Source organism: Platalea leucorodia (assembly GCF_965183815.1).
Source record: "Platalea leucorodia genome assembly, chromosome: 3".
Taxonomy (NCBI): Eukaryota; Metazoa; Chordata; class Aves; order Pelecaniformes; family Threskiornithidae; genus Platalea; species Platalea leucorodia.
In genome coordinates this window covers 70,966,397-70,983,855 of record NC_138825.1, presented here as the reverse complement: position 1 = coordinate 70,983,855, position 17,459 = coordinate 70,966,397, and the positions used below count along the sequence as shown (strand labels likewise).

General features: G+C 43.9%; 1 protein-coding gene across 5 annotated transcripts; it reads left to right on the top strand.

Annotated features, from left to right (window-relative positions):
• The first annotated feature begins 796 nt into the window (after positions 1 to 796).
• HSF2 (heat shock transcription factor 2) lies at positions 797 to 17,180 on the top strand. 5 transcript variants are annotated; one of them, XM_082307447.1, is made up of 14 exons: positions 944 to 1,022; positions 3,603 to 3,738; positions 4,457 to 4,565; positions 4,784 to 4,911; positions 5,714 to 5,838; positions 8,171 to 8,246; positions 9,988 to 10,049; positions 10,163 to 10,247; positions 11,107 to 11,276; positions 12,580 to 12,849; positions 13,414 to 13,519; positions 15,117 to 15,170; positions 15,786 to 15,870; positions 16,227 to 17,180. In XM_082307447.1, exons 3-14 carry the CDS (start codon positions 4,535 to 4,537, stop codon positions 16,514 to 16,516), a joined length of 1,482 nt encoding a protein of 493 aa, XP_082163573.1. In that variant the 5' UTR covers positions 944 to 1,022; positions 3,603 to 3,738; positions 4,457 to 4,534; the 3' UTR covers positions 16,517 to 17,180. The 5 variants fall into 5 exon arrangements, 3 of the variants coding, with proteins under 3 accessions (XP_082163572.1, XP_082163574.1, XP_082163573.1); XM_082307446.1 differs by lacking the exon at positions 3,603 to 3,738 and having other exon boundaries at positions 797 to 1,022; XR_014227731.1 differs by lacking the exons at positions 3,603 to 3,738; positions 13,414 to 13,519 and having other exon boundaries at positions 797 to 1,022; positions 16,227 to 16,281.
• Positions 17,181 to 17,459: the final 279 nt, after the last annotated feature.

Sequence of the window (17,459 nt, the reverse complement as noted above, 5' to 3'; positions counted from 1 at the left end):
GATGATAGATGAGGCGTCTCCAGCTCTGCCTACAGTGGCAAGTAACTTGCCAAAATGGAAGTCGAGCAGGAGGTCGAAGGGGGATGGTGCTGAGGCTTTTTGTTTGGTGGTGCTTCAGCTCGAGACGCAGCTTCCATCTCCACTGCATGTTTGATGCTTTCTGAAGGGAAGGGATCGTGTGATCTGTCCTCAGCTGAGGGACGCCCACAACCCCCGCCAGGAAGCAATACTGTCCTTAACATTTTATACAGCTGCTACTAACGCCCGGCCTATGGGAGGTGTAAATCCTGTCACGTGTGTAGTGCTGGGCCAAGGCGGGGGGACTGATGGGCACCTTAGCAGATGCTGCCACAGGCCTCCCTATGCCCTGGGCGAGGGGCCCGGCGCCGCCCGGTACCCGCAGGGACGGCTGGCTGCCGGACCGCTGTGGAGGCGGGGGCCGGCCCCTGCCTGCGGCCCCCTCGCTCCCGCGGCACCGCCCCCAGCTGCCCCCCGGCCTCCCGCCACGAGCCCGCGGCCGCGGCGGGAACAGGCGCCCCGCCCACCGCGTGGCCCCGCCCCCAGAGGAGAGGCGCGTCCCCATTGGCCCTGGCCCCTCCACATTTGCATGGGCCGGGCCCGCCCGCCCTCTCCCCGTGCCGCCCCCGCCGGGCGGGCGGCCGGGCCCGCGCTGTTGTGACACGTGAGGGCGCCGCACGTGGGGCCGTTATGTAAAGCGCAGGGGTAAGGGGCGGGGCGGCGGCCGGCACGCACGCACGCGCGCGAGTGGCGGGCCGCTGCGCATGCGGGGGCCGCCCGGTGCGCAGGCGCGGGCGGGGGAAGGCCGGGCCCGTTCTCCTCCCCCTGCGCCCCTCCCCCGGCCAGACGGCGGCAGCTCCCGAGCGACAATGAAGCAGCAGCAGCCGCAGCCCCCCCAGCCCCAGCCGCCGCCCTCCGCCGGCGCGGGGGTCCCGGCCTTCCTCAGCAAGCTGTGGGCGCTGGTGGGCGAGGCCCCCAGCAACCAGCTCATCACCTGGAGCCAGGTGCGCCGCGCGCCGGCCGCGGCCGTTGGCGGCCCCGCCCGCGTGCGCGGGGCGGCGGGAGGTGCCCCCCCCCCCCCCCCCTCCTGTCCCGTTCCTCCCGCGGCCGGCGGGCGGCCGGGGCCTGCCAGGGGAGGGGGGGGCGGGCGGCGGGCCTTCCGCGGGGCCCGCGGCGTCGGAGCGGGCGGGGAGGGCGGAAAAACCGGGCGCACCCGCTTGGCTTGGTCGGGCTCCCCTCAGCCGACCCCGGGGGAACGCCCCCCCGGCCGAGCCGCCGTGCGGAGGCTCTGGGCTTCCCCTGTGCCGCGGGGCTCGGGGTCGTCGCAGTTCTTCTCCCAGCCCGGGCGGGGCTGCTGGGGAGAGGCCGGTTCGCCTCGCCGGCCCCCAGCCGCTGCCTCGTCTCCGGTTGCGGGTGCCTGGGGAGTGCGAGCGGCGGTGCCCGCCCGGGGGCGGGAAGCTGTTTGCCGGCCCCGACCGAGCAGGCCGGGGGCTTCCCCGGGAGGCGGGCGGCGGGCGCCGCTGGGCTTGGGGGGAGGGCGGGGACCCGAGAGCGGTGGGGTTTTGCGGTGCGCTGAGAGGCAGCTTTTATGAAGCCGTAGTGCGGGCAGCGCATAGCTGCGGTGGGGTTTTTCCACGGCGGGGTTGGCGAGTTCGTACATAACGGGGCTGGCCTCTGGTTCCCCCTGTGACACCGCGCGGGTCTAGCGGCGCGTGTCCCGGGGCCGCCGCCGCGCGCTGTGCGGCGTGCGGCCCGCGGGGGCGGCGGGGAGCGGCCCGCGCTCATTGGCGGGCGGGCGGTCACGTGGGGGCGGGCGGCCACGTGGGGCCGACAACTGTGGGGCTGGGGTGGCCCCTGCCCGGGGCCAGCAAGCGTTGATCTGCCTCTGTTTCGGCAAGTGAAGTCCCTTTGCTGGGATCTGCGGGTTAAACGTGTGCAGTGGTCCTGTCGATATACGTCTGCTTTGATTGTTTTTTAAAAAAATGGAAAACCTGAGTTGGATGTCCTTTCATCTTGAATCCTTTATATTCTAGCGCGGGCTGTTGTAGTGAATAATGAAGAAGCGTTATCAGAGCACAAAGTTTATAAGTATCTTAAAATATTGGAGGGTGGGAAATAACCACCTTCTCACAAACTAATGAAGGGCTGGCAGGTTTGCTGCAGTAAGTATCATTACCTCTTGAGATAAATGCTAAGTAGTTTTTTTTTAATAATAACTTCATTCTTCTCTATATCTTAGATGTTTTTAAAATAATTTATAATAAAAAAACTATTGTCAAACTGTATCAACGTCTTCAAGTGGTGTTGAGATGGTAGCTCTCAGCCGAATTTATTTTACATGCTCAAGCAGTGATGAAATGTCTTCTTAAACGTTTTACTGATAATGAGTTACCAGTAACTTCTGCCAAAAGTCCCTGAAGAAGGAAGCAGGTAGAATCGGTAGATTACGGCAGCTTTTTCTTCTATTTTTTTTTTCCTTTTTTTTTGGAAGAGAGATGCTAAGGGCTATATGAAGATCCAGATGTTGTCTAGCTTAAGAAGTGCCATTTTTGCCACCTTACACTTTTAATGGAGACTTTCCAAATTCATTGCTTGCTCTCAAGTAAGCACACCAAGGCTATTATTAGGTATCCTGGTATTATTTTCTTAATTAAAAATAAAGACTAATTGTTTGAGATCCTGCGAGGCTGTTTATGGAAGGAAGATCTGCTAATCACAGTTGATGTTATCAGCATCCAGCAGTTCTTGTGTGGGGGAAGGTATTGGGATCACTTGGTACACAAGTGATGACATCTTTTAAAAATATGCTATGTCACTATTATGGGATACAGAAAATGTACCAAGTGTAGCAGGGGAGGAAAAGTACAGTTACTACAATATTTCACCTTCCGCCTATACAAATCCGTATCCTTACACTGAAAGGATAGACACCGTCTGAAACTGAACAGCCAAATTTTGTCTCCCTGCATACACATGTCGGTGAAGCCATGGGTGTGTGCTGTCCGTGGAAACACGTACAAGGAGTACCAGGTGGAGTACTTGGAAAATTGCTGTATGCTGCAGTCAGTAACACGAGGACTTGAGAACTGTATTTAGCTATGTAGTAATGTTCCAGTGAGTTCAAGTCAGGCCCTAACGTCTGTACAGCTTTGCTGTAAACGTCTGCCAGGGCAACAAGAACTAGGAGATGTGTTTCCCAGATTTTTCTGCACTATGCCTGAACGATGTCAAAGTGACAATAAAGTGAGGTGCCGCATGAAAGCTGTCTGTTGGCGTCACAGGGCACTGTAGCAATGCTTGTTTGACTGCCTCCAGCTGGTGAGTTTCATTAATGCAGCGGCTAAAATGGTCTGTTCCTGCCCTTCCTTTGCTTCCCCTTTCCCTTCCCCTGACTGGCTCTCAGCAGGAGGTAGATGGGCATTACTGGGAAGTTTTCATCTTCCCACCCTCCTCTCAGTCTTAAGCTCCTAACTCATCCAGTGGTGAGCCATTTGTAAATCCTGTTTCTGACAATTCTTGGCTGGTTTGTCAGGAACAGGCTCTTGGGCCAGGATCTTCACATGGTCTCATGGTTGGTTTTTCAGGCTTCTTGGGATCATAGAACTGCTGGCATTTGGGGGTAAGAAACATGCGTGACTCGTTGAACTAAAGGGCTTCTAAGAAGATGCAGTATCAGTGTTGACATTTGTCGAAGATGATAGGCTTCTCATTAAATACAGGGTGAGCGTACTGTGGGTGTACAGACAAAACCTAAACCATTTTGAAGTAGCTAATTTGGATTCTGCCAGTTATTTGTCCTTTAGTTAATGGAGCACAGTCACTGAAGAAGAAAGAGCTGAGCCTTCTATTTTAGTCAAAGCCTGTGGATGAAATAAAAGATCAGTCCTCCCTCACAATTGGCATCCCAGGAGGAGGGGGATATTGCCTTGGGTGGTTACCTTTTTGGTAACTCCAAAACCCAGTGGACACCCTCAGCTCTTTGACAGCTCCATCTGCTCTACAAGTCTTATCAAGCTAATCACGCTTTTATACTGGAAAGCAGAAGGGACTCTCAGCTGGTTGTTGGGTTTTTTCCCTTGCACAGTCTCTTTGTTAGATTCCTTTCCAATACTTTGAAGCTGCATACAAAATTGATAGTATTGTCCTGTAGTAAAACTGTGATAATTGTTGGTAAACAATTAATTCACTTCTTGAGGAAGCAATGAGTAACAACAGAGATGTTCCCCTTCAGATATGGATAGCGATGTAAATTGATAATGCTCCGTTACTTTGCAACTGCAGGGTTTGTACACTTTTTGTTGTGGAAAATTGTAGGCAAGCAGATCGGTTACGTACTGCATGCACAAAGGAAACATTCCTATCTGGTGATTAATTCTAAAAGCCCAGCGTGTTTTCTGCAATGGTCTTTAAGTAGTTTAATGTGTCTGTCTCATTTTAGAATGGCCAGAGTTTCTTGGTGTTGGATGAACAGAGATTCGCAAAAGAGATTCTTCCCAAGTACTTCAAGCACAACAACATGGCAAGCTTTGTCAGACAGTTAAACATGTGTAAGTTCTTGGTTTTTTGCTTTCTAGCACAGGTCTAGATCCTGTACGTGTTTAGTTATAGACAGTTTCCTTTGAGCAGTGGCCCTGTGTTCTCTGCAACTAGGAGACTGTCTGATCCTCAAAACTGATATAAGGATAGTTGGAACAGCATGGTTTGAATTTCTTAATGTGGGCTTTCAGAGGTTTTTTTTTTCTTTTTCTGTTTTGTTTTTTTAAAGATGGCTTCCGTAAAGTTGTCCATGTTGATTCTGGGATTGTCAAACAGGAGCGAGATGGTCCAGTAGAGTTTCAGCACCCATATTTTAAGCAGGGCCGGGAGGACTTGTTGGAACACATTAAAAGGAAGGTTAGTGAAAACTCAGTATGTGGAAAACCTGTACCAGTATGTGTGAATGAATAGCAAAGTTCATGTCAAGTTTAATTGCAGGATTGTGAGTGCAGATAAGTTTGGAGTTTGAGGAAGCAAACTGCACTGCTCTTATATATATCTTGGCTTGTTTAAAGATATTTGGGGGGATTTGACTAGGCTCCTTTATCTAACCTGCTTTGCTGTCATTATAGTAAGTTTCACAGGTGGCAAAAACGAGCGAGTTACGCAAATATGACATTTTGCAAATGACTGTTAGAAGAAGTGCAGGGCATGCTTTGACTTTACCATCAGTAATATAACAATTTGCTTTGTTTATGTAGCTTGTTTCAGAACAAAGCTACCGTAATCATTAAACTTCCCATCAAAAAGAACAGGGGGCAAACCTATAAACACATTTGTTATGCTGCTAAATGTGATGCTGAAGTGTTCTCTGCTGTTATTGTGAACGTAGATCTCGAATAGAAATATGGGAAGTTGTGAGAGGGATGTACTTATTAGCGTTGGGTTATTGTGAAGCAGTTATGATGAAGTAGAACACTTAGGAGAATGCCTGAAGAATCTGAATGTACACAAACTAAAGCTAATGTGGCGACAGCTGTAAGAGGACATCTCTGTGTTTTATTACTTGATGTTTGGTTTATTTTGGTTTATTTGGTTTATTTTGGTTTATTACTTTGTTTATCAACACTAGAAGAAAACATAACTTGATCACCAAAGGAAAATAACAGTTAACAATGAGTAAAGGAAAGTGTTGTTTCTGAATTCTAATCTTTTAAAGGTTTCTTCTTCGAGACCTGAAGAAAACAAGATACGTCAGGAAGATCTCTCCAAAATAATAAGTAGTGCTCAAAAGGTGCAAATTAAACAAGAGACTATTGAATCTCGATTGTCTGTTTTGAAGAGGTAAGTTGCTCCATCAGCAACTGATCCCTAAAATTGAGTAATTCTGATAATAGATAACAGACAAATACCTAATTTTATGTGTTTCTTGATTTCTTATTGCCTAACTTTAAATAACTGCTTTAGGAAAATAAATTTCAATAAAAGAATTGCATTAAAAATTGAATATTCTGGTATGGCTAAAAGTAATAGGCAATGTTGGTGTTTGAAGAACTGTCTAGTAGTGGGCAATTAAATAACGCCTTTAAGCATAGTTCCGTAATGTTGCTGAGGCTGAATATTCAACACGGCTCTTAGCATAAAGTGTGCTGGTTTATGTCTTCAAGTTTGAAGTAGTTACTGTGTTTAGTTTGAGGCAGAGTTTGGTTTGTGCAAATTGCTTATAATGCTTTCTTACTACAATTAGTGTCTTTGCTCATTGCTTTTTGTTTTCCTGTTGTTATTTTCATTCCCTCGCTGCTAAAAATCGCAGAAGAGTTAATGCCTATGAAAATCTGTTTAAAAATCTAATTTGGAAATTCATTAGTTACCTCGGCGACAGAGGTACAGAATCTAAAATCCAAATGTAAATAGAGTATTTTTAGAATTGCATTATTACCTATTTAGTAATTATGATTTATTCTCAGCAATGAGAAAGATGTGTGTCTCAAATTACTTAATCCTTTAGAGTATGTAGATACAGACAGGATATATGAGCGTAAGCTTATGCACTGTAAGTCACAGCACCTCAACAGTAACTATCTCAGGACTCCTGAACTTATATTAACTTGGGAATGTAAATGATGGTGTACCTCTGTGGCAGAGGTCACTGATTAGTTCAAGTTTAAAGAAGTAAATGTTGTCATTTCTGGTCTTCAGTTGTAATTACTTGAGTGGTAGAATATTCAGAGGGAAACTCATTTTGTCTTGGAAGAGTCTTTATTAGAATCTGGCCAGTCTAGAGTAAAAATGTTCATATTCACCCCTTTCAAATCACAGACTAATTTGGCTTGGAAGGAACCTCAGAAGGCCGTCAGGTCCAAACCCCTTCCCAGAGCAGGGCTGACTTTGGCTGAAATGCCATCCTGTTGCTAATGGCCCAACGGTTTGTAGAGATGAGAAGGTAGAATGGTTGGTCATTGGCATCCATATTGTTGTCCCATGAGTTTAAAATAATTGAGGTAGAAACTGGAGCTAAATCAGAAGACCTAGTCCTACAAAACATGTTAATAAAGCTGGTGAGAAATGGAGAAAGTTCAGAATCCCTGACCTCAGTTGTCAAATTTGTGATGGAACTGTACTCTTAAATTGTATGTTGGACATAGGAGCAGTTTGAAGAGTGAGCAATAAGCTTCATCACACTGCACATAAACAGCTGTTTCTGAAAACTAAAGGTTTCCTAAAAACCCAAACACCAGTGGAGAGATTTTCCTCCTTTTTTGGCACACATCTCTGTTGAAAACTAAACTGCAGAAGAGAGGAGGGTGGTATGTTGTCTTTCCTTATTGACTGAAGCTTTTGGTATTCATTATCTACCTCTTGATATGCTTTATGCTGTTGGAAACAATGAGGTTCATGGATACGATAGCAAGGGCCAAGCAGTTTTTATACTGTCTCAGTAACTGGACTCTTGTGAGTACTGGAACAACCAGGGTTTGTAAAATGGCAGTGTTTCATGAAAACTGCCATCTCGGCAGTGCTCCTGTTATTTTTTACCATCTAACATGCCTCTTTACTGGAGCTAGTAGAGGCAACTGTTAGGATGACCTACAGCTGCATCTGTGACTTGAGAGCTTATTCTGTAAAGGGGGTTTCAAGGTGGATGTACTGTTGATGACAGGTGGCTTGCATCTAGCAAGAGGTGTGTGAAGGAGGACAAACAGGCTTGATATAGATGAAGAACTCTGGTTTTTAGCAGTGAGAGGAAACTGCATTCTTATGCTGTTTGGTCCTTTGCTGCTACCAGAAACCATTTGTATGCTTGGATTTTTTTTTTTTTTAATTTAGTTCCTTAGGGTTTGATTACTAGAAGGAAGAGGAGAAGGTAACTTTGTTACAGGAAAGGAAACAAAATAATTAATTTTTAAATGCTGAATATATGTGTAATAAGTATTGCCAAATTTGGGATTATTTTTCTTTTTAAGGGGGCTGGAAATTCTCTGCAGGCTATTTGTTGTGTTTGGGTCTCCATTTTGTAATTATTTGCCAAGGCTGCTGACTGTGTGACTTCCCCCCCAGTCTAAAAAGACATTTCAAAGAGCTTTAATGAAGCCAACTAATCTTCAACAAAAATGATTAATGTAAATATTTTAAAACTTAGTTTTAGTTTGACTTCTAAATCGTCCTTTTCAAACAGGGAGAATGAATCCCTTTGGAGGGAAGTGGCAGAACTGAGAGCAAAACACTTGCAACAACAGCAAGTTATTCGGAAGGTAAGGCTTCATTCAAGTGTGATATGTGAATGAGTGAGTGAGTGAGTGCTTGTGAACTAGGAATACTGTGCCGCATGTTACCTTACTTTGCCCTCACTCTTTTTTTGTAGTGTGTGAAATGTCTTTTTAATAGAAAAAAGAACAGGGTGGTGTATGGTGAACAAATCTTTGTGAAACAAACATTCAGTGTATTTTACCACGTAAGGAGAAGATAAGGCCAAGCTCTTGTAAACATTTTCAAAGAAAGAGGTTCAAGAATATCACACATCATTCATTAAGGTACCCTTAAAATGGTCCATCCATTTTTTATTGCTTCAGGAATCGGTTGACTAATATTCTGTGTTGGATGATCTCTGGAAAAACTTTCTCACTGCAAGAATTACAAAGTTCTGTATTGGAAATTCACTACTGTCCCACTTAACTGACCCACGGACTGTCTATTTCTGAAGTTACCAGAAGAATAGATTATTGAGTGAAACCCACTGATAATATGTTAGCTTAGCTTAGCTTAGTTTAACAGTTAGATTTATGGTGATAGAATCATAGAATGGTTTGGGCTGGAAGCAACCTTAAAGATCATCCACCCCCCGCCATAGTCAAGGACACCTTGAACTAGACCAGGTTGCTCAAAGCCCCATCCAACCTGGCCTTGAACACTTCCAGGGAGGAGGCATCTGCAGCTTCTCTGGGCAACCTGTTCCAGTGCCTCACCACCCTCATAGTAAAGAACTGCTTCCTTATATCTAATCTAAATCTACCCTCTTTCAGTTTGGAGCCATTACCCCTTGTCCTGTCGCTGTGCTTCCTTGTAAAAAGTCCCTCTCCAGCTTTCTTGTAGGCCCCCTTCCGGTACTGGAAGGCTGCTATAAGGTCTCCCCAGAGTCTTCTCTTCTCCAGGCTGAACAACTCCAACTGTCTCAGCCTGTCCTCACAGGAGAGGTGCTCCAGCCCTCTGATCATCTTTGTGGCCCTCCTCTGGACCTGCTCCAACAGGTCCATGTCCTTCTTATGTTGGGGGCCCCAGAGCTGAACGTAAGGGGCCTCCAGGTGGGGCCTCACAAGAGTGGAGTATCTATGAAAACTCATCTAAATACAAAGAGTTTACAGATTTTTTTTTTTTTTCCCCACACACATCAGAAATAGCAACACTTGTAGAAAGCAGCCTTGTAGCAGAGACTCTTAATGATTTTTTTCTTTCCAGTTTGCTCAAGCCAGATACATACATTTAATTCTTAAATTTAGAACATCGGGGAAGAAAGTCTAACATTTCAAAAGGAAGGGCAGCTGATGAATACTCCTAAGTGTACATGTCATTTTTTCTGAATCTGTCAAAAATGCCTTTCACCAGAACCAGTATTGACAGATACAGGTTATGTATACAGTCAACATCCATCCCTGTGCGCCTTCTTTTCATTGCTTATTAGACTTCTTCTAATAGTTTGAGTTACTGGATGTTTTTCTGTGTACTGTATGATGTGGTGTAAAAGTCTACTCTTATCACCTGCTATGTGAAAACTGAGTAACTCTATTCTTTTTAGTTATTACCAGCAGTGTTTTCCATTCTACCATGATCTTTTAACTTTTCTGAACAGTTCTATATGAGAGTTACTACACAAAATAAGTGATCTGCTGTTTATGTATAGATTTTATTATTGAAGTTTTCTTCCATAAGGTATCTTGGTACTCTGAGAGAAACAATTACAGAGTAGAGTGACTAACAGTAGTGTTCTTTCCCTTTCAGATTGTACAATTTATTGTTACCTTGGTGCAGAATAACCAACTAGTGAGCCTAAAACGCAAGAGGTAAATATGGTCTTGAAAACTTGCTGTCCAGTCAATATACTGACATGCTTTGTGGACTCAAACCAAAGAATTAGTTTTGAGATGGCTTTCTTCCTTTACTCTTTCTGATTTAGGCCTCTACTTCTGAACACTAATGGACCTACAAAGTCGAATGTATTTCAACAGATTGTGAAAGATCCAGCTGACAGTAACCACCATGTAAGTTTTCTTTTATGCGTACTCTTTGTTATGAAGAAGGAAGGAGCAGAGGGGGGGCAGGCAGATCAAGTAGCTTGCCTTATGGGGAATAAAACATAGCTGTGTACTGAGAACTATCAGCTTTTAGAAGTGATATGCCACGTTGTGTTTCCTTCAGAAGTCAAGTGTGTTGATAATCACCATTCGCTTTTCAACATAAGCATGTATAAGCCAGTTACCTATGTATTAAATACAAGCAGTTTGCTTTTAATAATAGTACTGTTAGAAATAGCATATGTATGGTGTGTTGTTATCTCTGGGAGTGAGGTGCCCCTAGCCCCGTACAGGGACAAGGATCCAGTGTGTTGCTCTGCAAGGCAGCATCCAACCCAACAAAATCGTGTCAAGTTCTCATGCCACTTGAGTGTGTCATGCCACTGAAAGTTATCTTCTGCTGTCCAAATAATGGTTGGTGGGGAAATCATTAGGATGAGTGCTGTAGCATGGCACTAGAATTAACAGCTTTATAACAAAGTACTATTTAAATGGCAGTCGCTGTTTTAATATTTTTAGTTCTTGTGTAGTCCTGTTGTTGCAGCTTTTTTGTTGCTTTTGCTGACGGTGCTAGTATATTTTTATTTCTATGTCTGTAGTATTTGCCAAACGTTTTTCTCTGTAGCTGCTGTTCTCCAGCTTGTTCATTTATTTGTATGTTTTTTCTGTTAAATGTAGATCTATACAAACAGCTTGTAATCTCCGAGGTGTAGGAAAGCTCTTATACGTCTTTAGAATTGAAGCATTGTAAGATAGAACGATAACTGTCAGAATGCTGAAGCTCATTGTCCTACTGTCCCCTCACTCTTTTTAAAATAATTCTCAGGTACCTCTCAACAGGAATGAGGGCTTAAAACAAAGGGAACAGATTTCAGATGACATCATTATTTATGATGTCACTGAGGATGTGGGTGATGAAGAAAATCCCATGGGTGATGAAGAAAATCTTCCCATTACACCAGAAGCAAGTGAAGATATCACTTCAGATTCTTCCAAGTAAGAAGTCTCTAGAAGTCTATATAGATAATTGGCTTTCGGTGTTGTATAACACGCAATAATTCAGAAGTCTGAGGTTTTTTTTTTTTTATTGAAGTGGTCAGAATTATTCAGTACTCCTGCACATACAGAAGCTTCATCTGTGAATTCACACTAGGTTCTGATTTATTGACCTCTGGATTTGTTCCTAATAGTTAATTGGCTGTTGGAGTTTTAATATGTGGAGGCTAGAAACTAGTGAGAAGCAATCTGTATTATTGCACTCTTGTCAAATATACTACTTGTCCAAAGACAGAGTAAGTGATGTCTTCTTACTTTTGGTCATGAATACACAGAGGAATGACTTCCCTTGTTTTTACAGAATTTTATGAAGAATAATTTGCATGTGCTGTTTGTCAAGTGTTGGTGCAGTGTTTGAACTTAATTAAGCCAGTAAATTTCAGGGTTTTTTTCAGTCCCAAGTTTTGTGAGTGTGTTCCTTCTTGTCTGTACTTAGCACTATAGAAGTAGTTCATCTTTTAGCTATGAGCAGTTGAAACTTGGTCCAGGGATTGAGATGTGACTCTCTTCCTGAGTTGCATTGTATTGATAGGGCCTGTATTATGCCTCAAGGAACAAAACTGAGATATTTCTAGCTTATCCTTGAACTGGTACCACTGTTCTTGTTCAGCTGATGTCTGGGAATGTGTTCTCTGATAGAAAAGCTTTATGAAGATAAGGCTGTGACAGAAAGGCAGCACAACTAACAGCTACTTAAGGGTTAAGAAAACCAGAATATGGATGAAAGCAAATTCTTTGAGACTCTCTCTTGGTTTTTAGGTTGCCTTCCTGGTATACATAACAAGGTTAATTAACTACAACACTGTCGACAGATCCTTTATGTTATGGATGCTCCAGAGTTGATTCTGTTCAACAGGAAAGATGCAAAATATATATTGTCTGTCTAGTTTGGTGGCCTCATATGCCTTGGTCCACTTCATACATATTTTACATTTATATGCAAGCTTATCGTTGTTCTAATGCAAAAAATATCAGTGTTCCTACATCTTTTTAGTAGTTGCTATTGTGGTCTAGCACAACAGTGTCTGCTAGCTGAGCTGCATTACCTGTATTGAGCATTACAGCACCATATCAATGGAAAATAGATACTTAGAGTATCTTGCTGTGTTTCGTATTAAAAAGCAGTAGGAAAGTTTATTTCCTTATAGTAGCTTGACTAAAATGAGAAGTAATTAAACCTGTGGAATAGTACCAGTTTAAATGAGTGTATGAGATGCTCTAATTAATTTGTCTCATGTTACAGCTGTAGTCATTCTCCTGATATTGTAATTGTGGAAGATGATAGCGAAGAAGAATATGCCCCTGTAATTCAAGGGGATAAAAGCACAGAATCAGTTGCTGTCCCAGCTAATGATCCCCTCAGCCCTGTCAGTGACAGTACAAGCCCACTCATGTCAAGTGCTGTACAGCTGAATAACCAGTCAACTTTAACTGCAGAAGATCCGGTCTCGATGATGGATTCCATACTCAATGAGAATGGAGTAATTTCACAGAATATAAATCTTCTTGGAAAGTGAGTAGCCTGGTCTTTTGTTTTTTCAAGTATTAGAACTGATTGTTTCACTGAAGTAAAAAGAACTGAATAGTAGTTTCTATTGAGAACTTTCAATTTATAGGTCACCTTTATTCTAGCCAGTTTCTAAAGATCCTTCTGTTTTAAGGTGGGAACTCTGATTTTCGTCATGAAGCGAGTGAGTTGGGGTGCATAATCTGACAGTGTAATGTTGTGGATATCACTGTTTAAACTGTCAGGATTGATCTGCATAGCTCTTGCAGGCAGATGGGACTCATTAGGGCTACCTGGATGCAAGAATCGCATCTCTGCTAATGTCATGTCATGGTGTTAGGTGGATGTGGTATCTGTTTTGGAGCACCTCTCTGCTTTATTTGGATTCTCTCATAAAGAGGCTGAAAGTTTTCATTTTTTTTCCAGAGGTTGTTTCTAATGAAAGACTTAGTTCATTCTAGTTCTGGTGAAGATTTTTAGATGGATGTAGTACATCTGTGTAAAGCTTACTTGTGCATTTCTCTTCCTTTTGTTAAGGGATACAGCAATAAAATGTTGTTTGTCTTCTAGAGTTGAACTTCTGGATTATCTTGACAGTATCGACTGCAGTTTAGAGGATTTCCAAGCTATGTTATCAGGACGACAGTTCAGCATAGATCCAGATCTCCTGGTCGATGTAATTTTTCACTGTTTATTTTAAGTGTTTTGGTAATACGCTACAGAAAGTATTTGTGTGGGTTGTTACTGTTTACAATAGATTTAAAACACAACAGGTTGGTTTTTTTTTTTTTCCTTTTTTCCCTTTAAAAAAGGAAAGTTATAAATACTTGTGAATATATGTTTCTGGGACAGTGGTATAATTCTCAGTGCTACACCACTGCTCAAGTGAATGCTTAAGTTTTTGATTGAAGAGTAGCTTTCTTAATGAAATAATGTTTATATTTGCTGCTACATGAACTCAGACACCGATTAGGTTAATACTCTTGCTTTGAAATAGCCCAGTACATCATCTGTGGCCTTCTCGATGAGCTAGGGTTAAAAAGGCTCTTGGCATTTATTTTACAAGTTTCTCTGCCATTTCAGGTTATTTCTTAGGAGTGTGTATGTTCTCAGTTTCTCTTCAGACTTGTGTCGAGTAGAACGGTCTAGGTTGGAAGGGACCTGTGCCTGTCATCTAGTCCAGCCCCCTTGCTCAAAGCAGGGCCCGCTCGAAAGTTGGATCATGTTGCTCAGGACCTTGTTGACTCAAATTCTGAAATCTCCAAAGATGGGAGATTCCACAGCCTCTCGGGTGCCTGTTGCAGTGCTTGACTCTTCTTTGTGAAGGATTTCCCTATGTCGGTCACACTTTTCCCTGCTGCAGCTTGTAGCTCTTGCCTCTTGTCCTTTGTCTGCCTCTGTGGAGTTTTGTATTCCTGTAAGACCTCTGTGGAAGCAGCGGAGGAGTGCAGTTATCCTCTCTTGTCTGCCCTCTCCAGACAAGACGAGCCAAGCTCCCTCAGCCTCTTGTATATCATAATCCCCCAAACATCTCTGGCCCTCCGGACGCCCTCTAGTTTGAAAACTCTTGTACTGGGAGGCCTAAAACTGGACACTTCCACGAGCGGCCTCAGGTGCTGCGCAGGGCGAAATAATTGCTTCCAGTCAGCTCCTGGCTGTGCTTGGCCTGTCGCAGAGCTGCCTCCCTGTGGCAAGGCCGTGCTGCTGGCTCAGGGTAGGCTGTTGTCTGTCCCCTCTCTGAGGAGCTGCTCCCTGTCCCGTTGTTCCCTAACCGGGGCCAGTGCACGACACTGTTGTGTCCTAAATGCGTGTGGCTGCTGAACCTGATGGAGCGCCTGTTGGCCCCTCTCCCACTTCACTGAGGACCCTCGTAACAGCAGCTCTGCTCTCCCCTGTATTGATGCCTCCTTCCAGTCTGGTGTCGCTTGCAGACTTGGTCAGGGTGTGTGCTTCCTTATTGTACACAGAATTCTCCATGCAGCAACGTAAGAAGGAATCGGTATTTTAAGACTGCAACAAGCCATGTTAGTCTTAAGTTAGATGTAATATCGTTGTTTCCTCTGGGACTGACGTTCATGGAATTCCAAACCATTATGCTCCAAAGCTAGGTTTTCTTTGCAGAAGTAGTAACTGCCTGTAAATAAACTCTAATCCTGATAGAGGGTGAAAACATGAAGTACAGGGATTATTCTCATACATGCAGATACGATGTTCTTGTATTCTTAATAGCGACATCGAGATACCTAAAACTTGATGTGTTTTGTCTTATTCAGCTTTTTACAAGCTCCGTGCAGATGAATCCCACAGATCATATCACTAATACCAAAGTAAGTCTTAAATCCATTGCTGAATGTGCACAGTAGTGAGAGATGCAAACTTGACTCATCCTTTACTGTTTTCTTTACGGGTGTGATAGCACTTTTTTTCATGCTCTGACTTTCAAGACTTCCATGAGTATAGGAAGGCTGCAGCTGAATTCATCCTGTTTGTTAGGTTTTAAACAGAAAAGGGAAAAAGGACACGAATTAATAATGTCATTTAGAACTTGTATTACCTTGAGACCAATACTTGTACGTTGTACCAGTCTCTTGACTTTTGTATCCTCTAAGATTTTAGTGCTTGCAAACATGGTACACGCTTTGTCAGAATGGTTTCATCTGTATTGTCTGGTGGGAAAAGAAACACAAGAACAAGCAGCAGAGCAAAGATCTGGCTCCTTGAAATTGTCCTGTTCATTTATGAGCATTAGTTTGGTTCTTGCTTGGGTAAGCCTGTGTTTCCATTTCACACTTTCTCAGCCAAGGTCTGCTGGTACGGGTAACTGATACCACTGCATCCCTTCGCAAATAAAAATATAATTTTTTTAATCGTTTGTCAGCTGTGTTCTAGTGGCATTGGAAAAGGCTTTAAGTGTGTGTTTAAGATTTTGCTTTTTTTCCCAGATGGAGACAAAGGGAATAGAAACTACCAAGAATAACGCTGGTCCAGCGGCGTCACAGGAAACCCAAGTTTCTAAGCCCAAATCAGGTTAGTTGTGGTGTTTCACTGAAACAGTTTAACAGTTATGTGCTCTTTGTCTGGTTTTGTGTCATGCTGAAAAGCAAACAACCCAAAGAAAATACTTAACTATACTTGCTTTTTAGCTCTTTGGCACTGCACCAGGTGCAGAGAAACTGATGTTTTTGGAGGAGAATCTGAACAAATAATGATGTTATGCATGAATGTAACAATTCTTTAATGACTGATTTAAAACAAACACCTACGATGATTTTTTTTCAGTAATTATTCTTCAGATATATTCTGTGGGTTGGATTTTGTTTTTTCCTTGTGCACACAGAAAGGCACGTGAACTGATGATGCTTTGGGCATTTTTTTCCCCTCAGACAAGCAGCTCATACAGTACACGGCGTTTCCACTCCTCGCGTTTCTCGATGGGAACCCAGGCTCCGCCACCGAGAGCGGGAGCTCCGCAGCCGAAACCCCTGCCTCTGCTGACAAACCCCTGGAAGTGGACGAGCTCCTGGAGAGCAGCCTGGACCCCGAGCCCACCCAGAGCAAACTGGTGCGGCTGGAGCCGCTGACAGAGGCGGAAGCGAGCGAAGCCACGCTGTTCTATCTATGTGAACTTGCCCCGGCACCCATGGACACGGACATGCCCTTCTTGGATAACTGATGTAATGGGGACTCTGTACATAGTCATGAAGATGAACTATTTATTTAGAATATTGTTTGGTATATGAGTTTTTTGTAAATCACTGTTTTATGTAACCAGATAACGTGGCATCTACAATACCTTTCCTCTGTTACTTCCTACAAGCAACTGTTTAACTGCGTGGTTAGACAAGCGGTCAGACACAGTTGGCAATACCAAGTCAGGCTGTTACCGCGCTGCTGTCACGTACTTGGTATTACACATGTCGCTAAAGAGCCCGGGTCACTGAGCGCTTGTTAATAGTAAGCTTTGATTTATGATTTCGTATACTTCTGGTCTTACATATGATGACGTAAACTAGTAGTGTATGGCTAGGGAGCACTGACTTTCGGTATCTTGGGTTTTTTCTATTTTTTACAACATTTTGTTTAACGAAGATGAGGCTTTTTTGGGGTGGGGGGGACCAGGACCTGATGTAGGCTTTCTTTTTCCCTGCTTGAACTGGGAACAAAGTGCCTGTACCTTGCTCAATCTTGGTTCTGCCTTACGTTCACTTCAGCGGAAGTGCTCACACATAGCACAAACGGGGGAAAAGTTCTTCACAGCCGCCAGGCCCCTTGACTGCATGAGTACTTTTAACTTGGACCATCTGCTCTGGTAAAATAAATGTTACTTAAGTGTGAGAGTTGCTGTCTCTTATTCCATGTGCCACGTGGATGCGGACTTAACAGCCCGTGTTCTTCACGCCTTAGTAGCTATGCATGTTCATTGGAAAAATAGTTCCATTATCTCTAAACTTCAAGGTTTATTTATAAGCCTCCAAAACAAGTGGCTAATGCAGCAAACTCTGTTTTCCTGTAGTGCTAAAAAGAATGTTTTCCCCTTCCTTTTCTTAGCGAGAACGGTGGCAGAGCCCTGGAGCTCTCCTTCCACTGGGAGAGCTCTGCCCCCGCTCCGAAGGCGT